This window comes from Suillus fuscotomentosus, assembly GCF_016647785.1.
Source record: "Suillus fuscotomentosus strain FC203 chromosome Unknown F5891scaffold_452, whole genome shotgun sequence".
Taxonomy (NCBI): domain Eukaryota; kingdom Fungi; phylum Basidiomycota; class Agaricomycetes; order Boletales; family Suillaceae; genus Suillus; species Suillus fuscotomentosus.
The window spans coordinates 1-8,295 of NW_024539964.1; the positions used below are offsets into that span (position 1 = coordinate 1).

Genomic DNA, 8,295 nt, shown 5'->3' on the forward strand with positions numbered 1-8,295 from the left:
TGCAGTGGGCAGGCGGGAACATGGTATTTATTGTCCAGTGCCCCGAACTTATAAATGTTGATTTTTCAAACACGTGACTGACGCGGCGTCGCGATCGGCTCTGTTTATCGGTGTGCAAATAAGGTTTGAACTTGGAGTATAAATATCTCGTGTTTGTCGTTGCACTGATATCTCTCAGTCAGTTCCGCCATTATCATCATTCCACGCCCGCCAGCATATCTTTACGATCCTTTATTCATTCACAATATGATCATTGATCTCTACTACCACCTTAACCCGTGCCGCCCGTGTTGCTCTCCAAGGCTATCTTACAGCCGCTTTCTTCAAAGAAATTGTCATCGACCGCACTATTCAGGTCGTGTCCAGATCAGAGAAGGTTTCTATTAGCCTTGTTAGTAGTACTTAGTACATCCACTGTCTGCTCCTCGACAACTGTCCTTCTAGCCACCGCTAAAGCTGCTCGACAATTCCTCAGCGACGATTTCCAGCACATCCCCGCTCACAAGGACGTCGGTGATACCACTGAGCCCAACGCAGCTTTTTTTGGCAACAACATCGTGGATGCTATCTCAACAACCAAGGCTTTCGGAGCACCAGCTCAGCCATCCTCAATGATTGAATCAAGTCAGCCCGCCTTTGACGGTCAGACCGAAGGCTTATCGATGATTGATTCCGACACGTCGTTCATGGCCCGTGATGAGAATTTAGTCAAGGACATCCTCTCCGGTCATCGCGTCTTAGACACCACAGACCTTGACTCGGAGTGGCTTTCTGACGAAAGCACTTTCTACGAGGTAAGAAGCGGCGCAATGGTTTGGACTTTTAACAACTGACGCTTGGATATGTAGGACGACTGTCAGGCTACAACGCAGTGCCTTACGGACGACAAACCGAAACACACCTTGCATGCCGAATTTGACTCTCACACCATCAACAATCTAATCCGGAGAATGGCAACTCTTTCTCTGAACGATGTACCGTCTCATATATCGAATCTTTCTCTCGACAATGTACCTACCATTTCAACTCTTTCTCTTGACGATGTACCTTCTCATATACCAAATTTTGATCTCGACAATGTACTCCCTCACATCTCAACACACTTTCTTGACGATGTATCCACTCACTTATCAAGTCTTTCTCTCGACAGTGTACCTTCTACTATTTCAACTCTTCTCTCGACGATGTATCCTCTCACTTGTCAACTCTTCCGTCACATCACACTCTATACCACACTATCGACACCCTACCTGATCCATATCAGCCTTCGAAGCTTCGGTCAACACACGCCCTAGACGATCACACTATCACCCACCTACTCGGAACTCTTCCTCCCGATCCTCCTCAGTCATCGAAATGTCAGCCCCAATGCACCCTAGTACACGACTGCCCTATGGATGACTTAATTCGAAGAATGTTAGATCTTTCTCTCGACGATGTTCCATCTCGATTATTGACACTTCAGCCACATCATGCTCTACACCATCACCCTGTTGACACGCTACCAAATAACACAAAAGCTCTTGCTCTCGACGACAACCTCGCTATCGATGCGCTACCAAAAAATACAGACACTCTTACTCTCGACGACAACTGTGCTATCGCCATTGACGCTCTACTACAAAAGTCAGCAACTCTTACTCTCGACGATAACCACGCCATCGCCATCGACGCTCTCCTACAAAAATTAGCAACGCTTACTCTCGACGACAGCTATGATATCGACATGCTGCCCAATAACGCAGACGCTCTTGCTCTCGACGATAACCATGCTATTGCCATTGACGCTCTCCCACAAAAATCAGCAACCCTTACTCGATGACAACTACGATATCAACATGCTGCCCAATAACACAGACACTCTTGCTCTCAACAATCACGCTATCGACGCTCTACTGCAACAACCAGAAACTCTTACGCTCGGTGACGATGCCTCTCAATCATCAAAGCTTCAGCTACTCCACAACACAAATGTTTTCCCCCTCGATGGTCCATCTCAGTCACCAGAATTTCAGCTGCAGTCCACCCTACACGATAACACTATCGAGATGCTACTACAAAATATGGGTGCTCTTTCCCTCGACAACGATCTCTTTCAGTCGCAGCCGCAGCACATTCCACATGATGACACTATTAACAATTTACTTCAGAAGTTCCAAGTGTTTACCCTTGACGACAGTCCCAATCACAGTCTCGGCCCTCGACACTTGCACTGCAACACTCCCTACGCCATGACACTACCATCATACTACGAAATATTGCACCTCTTACTCACGATAGTCGTTCTTAGTCCTCGGAATTTCGATTACGACACACCCTACACCATGATGCTATCAATACCGTACTTGGAAATGTGGAACTTACTATTCTCGACGGCACTCCCTCGCAGTCGCCAAAATTTCCGTCAGAATACACCGCACTAGCCGTTGAACTCCACACGACATCTACGAATAGTGAGTGGCCTGCTCATACTCTTTCTTTCATTACTGATATCTTAATATTAGAGTCTCCTACGATCAAAAACGTCAGATGTTGATACATCTAACATGTCTCCAGTGTCAAAGTCCCCTACGACCAATCCGGATGACGCCTAATAGCCTCCCTCGCTGTCCCCTACGACATAGAATCACATTCTCCACGAGGTTGCAGGCCCCCCGCACATACTACGCACTCAACATACCGTAAGTCTTCGATGAGTCAGAAGTCCCCTACGACCGTATCTCGATGATGCGCCATACGGCACAACGGCCTCCTTTACCACGCCCTACCACGACCCGGAAGCTGAAGATCATCGCCCACAGCCTTAGAGTCCGCACACTAGTATGTCTAGCAGGCCAACTTGATCCCTTCGGATTTCCTTCGCTAGTACTACACATCGACTACCCATACTATAGAGTTATTTCGATTGTTTTCTCTTTTATTGGTACGATCATAGACTGTCCGGTCAGTTAAATTATGGACTTATACGATCTATGTTTACTTCATTAATATATCTTGTTCTCTATGAATACAAATTTCTTGCATATGTTCAAAGGGCGGGATATATTTGAGGCTCAGAACATTCCGTTACCAAGGCCAGCAGTGGTTATCGCATTGCAACTGAGATCGCTCTATCGAGAGAATTAATTCCCTCCATTCTCTACCGATGCTATTCTATATGCTACTGTCAATTTTCGTGTTACCAAGCAAAAATCAGATCTATAGATGAACGCCCAGGAATGATATCTGATTTTTAGAAATAGTAGTAATAATTGTAAGGCGATTTTGGCTCCAATACAAAGGGTTTGCGACCCGATGCATCGTCTCGAACCTGTGCGGAAAGTCCAGCATGAACTGTAATGTATTGATAGGCGGGCACTGTGGGAAGTAAAAACACTGAAAATAAATGTAAAAAGCACTACATGACAAATATCAATGACGCAGACATTGAAAAAGGCAGCAGTTATTTTCAGTGTTCACGTGACCATCATGTCAATCAGTACTAAATACACTGACTAATCAAACCAAGCTTTTCAGTGTCGGTACTTTCAGTGGTGAAAACGCTGATTTGTTTTCTCAGCGTCTAAAGTACTGGTGATGTTCTCCATGACCGTAGGCCTCTACACATGGTCTCCATCCTCGTAAAGGAGTTTAAGTTTTCTGGTATTGTGCATGGTTTGGGACGTGCCTTTGAATGGGAACTCTTTTGCTGCCGGTCATGCAGGAATATGAAAAGGGAAAATCACCCTATGCACATTTGAGGCATGCCACTGCCAATTTGGGCAAACACATTTGTCACGTGATAGATACAAACAACACGTCAACAAAGGACTTCTTCGCAATCGTCCTTGGATTGGTCGCCTCTCCGTCCACTATACCAAAAACAAGGCCATTGAGAAGTTCAATAGGTGAGTTGAGCATGCTCTCGCAGCTAAGCACTATATACTCAGGCTATACTCTGTTTCTCCCCAACACTCCATCTTGAACAGTGCCTCTAGGAGTAAGCGCTACCTAATGAGCAATTTGTGTTATGGGACTCCCAGGGCCTCTCTCAAAAGGAGGGAACTGGTGCGTAATGATCGTTCATTCTTATTTTAAGGTGGACAAGTTAAAATTTGATGCATATACTCACTATAACTGCGCATATAGCCACTCAAAGGCCCACACCAGCACCATGCGCAAACGCCCAACGCACGCCAGCAAGTGCTGACGTGGAGCGAACACTCGCGGATGACACCAGGACGCCGAAGACACGAAAAGGACGAGAGGCGGCACTCATTCTTGCTCATCGCACTCTCATTCTCACTCGCACGCAGCGCTTGTAGACTCGGCTCTGGATGGGGAGTCACAGTGAGTGAGTCTGTCAATCCTCTCTCGAGCTCAAGCCATGCTGATCCAAGCTGTTCCCCGCCATTTGCAGTGAGTGAGTCTGTTGGTTTTCCTTCGAGCTCAAGCCACGCTGATCCAAGTTGCTGCCTGCCATTCGCAGTGAATGAGTGTGTCAATCCTCCTTTGACTGGAGCCATGCTTATCAAAGTCGTTGTCTGCCGTTCACAGGGTGTCGATCCTCTATCAAGTGTGAGCCATGCTGATTGATGTCGTTGCCCACTGTTCACAGTGTCTTAGTGAGTCCTTTTTTACCATCGTTTTTTTTTCACTCTTGTTTGTATTCCGACAGTTTCGGCGACATTCTCGCACGTTTGCGTTCATTTTATGCGAGCTCAAGACGACGCTGATATACTTCAAAAAGGCAACCGTCCTCCTTGCTACAAGTGGTGTTTTCGTCAGTACGAGCTTCATCACCTGCTCCATATTGTCTACTCTTTATATCTCTCACCCCCCAGCTTGTCCCAGAACTCATTCTCCGGCAACTCCACTGTAGGCTCAAGCTCAGCTGCGCTCAACAAGGGCGAGTGCGTAACATTGTGCGGTGCTCTCATCCGAGTCATCCCAGCAGATCCTACAAACCAATTTAGATGCGCTCAAGAGTCAATATCATTTCCCTGACACTCGATTACTGCGTTTGAAGCAACGGCAGCCATACACCTTGTTATTCGATATGCTCTCGCTTTGGACTCTTTTCACAGATCCTGGACGCAAGCTAGTTACCTTTTTTGACTGCCCATGCGTCATGTATCACTCTCAAATTAGTCTATTGTAATCCTATTCATAATTGTCAGCATCGCAAATGGTGTTTTTCAGTGTTTCGAGGAGTATCACGATCTTTGTTGTTAATCCGATTTCAGCGTTGAAAACACTGAAATTTTGCACATCTTATCTTCTGGTTCTGATGTTGACTGCGATTCAAAGATACAAAACCGTGAAAGTCAGTGTTTTGGACCCTGACTTTCAGTATTTAAAACACGGATTTCCAGTGTTTTTACTTCCCACAGTGCGGGTAGACCACAGTAACTCGTAGCACAGTTCGGACTGTTTCGACGATTCTGCCAGAATCGAAAGTAATGTGTTGAGTAAAGTTTCACCGGCAACAGAATGATGAATCTTTAGAGACAAGAACGAGACGCAGCTACTAGAAGGGGGTTGGGTGCGACAAAATGCGAGTGTAGTCGAGCAGTACAGAACTTTTGAGCACTAGCATGGTAGTACGAAGCAAGAAGAACCGAAATCGTGGCTTGAACTTACATATCATGATAATATAACCTCTGCGCTTGCTAGGGGTCACTTTATGCATGACTGTGATGGACGATCGTAGTAGACGTAGTATTTCGTGCCTGATATCGTTTTCCTAAAACCACTGCAGTCGGACCTAATGATATCATTGTGACAGATGAACAACACTGGCAATAAACGCTTCCCTAGCAGAAGTAATGTTACCACCTGCCTTCTGTAGCAATTCCGCAGTCCTTTTTTACATGGGACCACCACAATGAGAGCGCGAGGGCACACACTTTTGGAGTTTAAGCTTTAAGAGTTGCAGCATTTTCGGATGCATGACTGCGCATATTGTTGAACACACTTCCATTCATCTCGAGTTGGAGTTAGTCGGAAGTCAAGCTTTGAGCTCCGCTCACCCTCATTACAAATGATGTTTATATAATTTTGTTTTGAACCGTAAAATATCTCTGGTAGTATATCGGATAGTACACCCGCCTGTCACGCGGGAAAGCGGGGTTCGATTCCCCGCCAGAGAGATTTTTTAATTTGAGACCAACTTGTGCAATTTTATGATGTTATTTGCGACTTACAACATTAAATTTTTTGATCTGGCAACAAATTAATCAAGGCCAAGGTGACAAGGTCACCACCCCGGGCCATGCAGAATCGTGTGAAGTGCCTCTGGAGTCTGGATCCAGGCGCTTGGAGACTAAGGGTGATTCAGTCGCCCAGCAACTGACTGCTCTGTGACTGCTACTAGTATTGTAACCAACTGCTGCAATTTGCACGACTTATGTTTCTAAATTTCTAGCGATGATTCAGCGTACCGTGCCAAAGGCTCTGATTTTGGTCATGTTGGGAATTTACTCTGATGAGCAAGACGCTCGTGCGCTCGTGCAACCGCACGAGCGCCTAGTCATCCTTCAAAGCTTCCACTACCCCACCAGATTCCAGTGAGCTTTTCACAGCACTAGAACCAACATTCATCTCCTGGAAATCTCTATCATTGTACGGTAAGTGGTACAGTTCGAATGTTTCACTACCAAACTCATCACCGGTTTGCAGAATTACTACGCTAAATTGACACCAAAACATCTGAGTCGTTTCTCAACTTCAGTCAACCTGTAATCATTGATTTAACGTCCTCGTAAGTTGCGAGATACCCCTGCTTCTATGATTTCCCACTGTCGTACCCACTAGTACTTCTTGGAGTTCATTCCATTTATCTGCATTGCCATAATTATCATCCCCTTTCCAAAGAACCAACGTCAGTATAGCCGTCTCCTATCCCCCCTCTTGTTCTCTGACATCATCAACAGATCTTTGACATGTCTGAAGGAACCTGGGAGAAGTTTTCCCAGGTCGCTGTGAAGGGTGCTGAACATGACTCTCGTGAACGCCGGCCCCATCCGAAATGTTTGGAAGGGACCCGAGTGGTCCTTCTTAACCACATTTATGGATTATCCGATACCAAAGAGATGAATAGACTCATCTGGTTGCATGGCACAGCCGGCGTTGGGAAGTCTGCTGTAGCGTTCACTGTAGCTGAAAGAATGAGAGGTCTGAAAATGACCAAGGAGACGAAAGTAGAAACGCGGCTTGGTGGAACATTCTTCTTCTCGCGCAAGCACACGACACGCCGCACGACTGGTTATTTCTTTATGACGCTTGCCTACCAGCTTGCTCAAAATTTTCCCAGCATTCAGACAGACGTGAACAGAGCTATCCTCAAGGACCCCACCCTTCTAGACCCCGACAAGTCACTTCGCAAGCAGATGGAGGGGTTGTTTCTGCAACCTCTGCGGAAGCTTTAATACAGACTACGCGAGTGTCCACCTTTGACGTTCGTTGTTGACGCCCTTGATGAATGCACAAACGAATCCCCCAATGAATACTCATCCGAATCCAGGGACGAAGGCGAATCCGAAAGCGAGCTTACCGAACTCATTTCCCTGCTCGCCCAAGTTCTTCGCGATCCTGATCTGCCTTCGATCCATATTCTAGTCACGAGTCGCTCGGAAGCACATATTTTTGAAGCTATGCAGAACGCAGATGTGCGACCATTGCTGTGCGAGATACCAGTGAAGATTTCTGGGGAGGGTGTTACTCCTATCATCTCGCTAGATGGCGCAGATGTTGATGAAGATATCTATCGTTTCTTGGAGCATTCGTTCAGGAAGCTGCAAAATCGCTCTCCCACCTTCCCGCAACCAACGCAGGATCAAATTGAGAAGCTGGCGATCCGAGCGGGCAGACGTTTCATTGTGGCGTCTACAATGATGAAGTTTATTGACGATCGAAACAACGATCCCCGTGACCGGCTTCACCTCATGCTTGAGCTAACAAGTGAACTGTTACCAGGAACGGAGGTGTACGAGTTATATGACCGCATCCTCTCCACATGCGCTGATCCGAAGCTGGCATACCTACACTTGTCCGTTGTTGCTGCCCTTACAGATCCGCTACCGATCTCACAAATCTCGGAACTTCTTGGCCCTGGTCAGGGCAGGGATGTTGAGAAAGTGTTGGTGCAACTGCGCTCTGTCATAGATGTTCCTCCCAACAGCAGTCTCCCCGTGAATATCTATCACTCGTCTGTTCGTGATTATGTTTCCCATCGCTCAAACTGCAGTCTCTATATCACTTCACCTCACTCCCTACTCGCACATTCTTCTCTCCGCATGATGGTGCAAGAACTCC

The 8,295-nt window shown here is 46.5% G+C and overlaps 1 protein-coding gene and 1 non-coding gene across 2 annotated transcripts; both read left to right on the forward strand.

Annotated features, from left to right (window-relative positions):
- The first annotated feature begins 3,757 nt into the window (after positions 1-3,757).
- Positions 3,758-4,609, forward strand: F5891DRAFT_1091822 (uncharacterized protein). The gene is made up of 3 exons (XM_041363505.1): positions 3,758-3,887; positions 3,969-4,047; positions 4,129-4,609. The coding sequence occupies exons 2-3, from the start codon at positions 3,994-3,996 to the stop codon at positions 4,573-4,575; spliced, it is 501 nt and encodes a 166-aa protein (XP_041216224.1). The 5' UTR covers positions 3,758-3,887; positions 3,969-3,993; the 3' UTR covers positions 4,576-4,609.
- Positions 4,610-6,059: 1,450 nt separating this feature from the next.
- F5891DRAFT_t157 lies at positions 6,060-6,131 on the forward strand. The gene has a single exon. It is a non-coding gene; the product is annotated as a tRNA-Asp (tRNA).
- The last annotated feature ends 2,164 nt before the right edge of the window (positions 6,132-8,295 follow it).

Excerpts from the sequence above, each read along its gene's own strand:
- F5891DRAFT_1091822 (XM_041363505.1), top strand. The coding sequence starts at position 3,994 with ATGAGCAATTTGTGTTATGGGACTCCCAGGGCCTCTCTCAAAAGGAGG. Across the intron at positions 4,048-4,128 it reads CTCTCAAAAGGAGGGAACTG|CCACTCAAAGGCCCACACCA; the intron begins GTGCGTAATGAT and ends CTGCGCATATAG.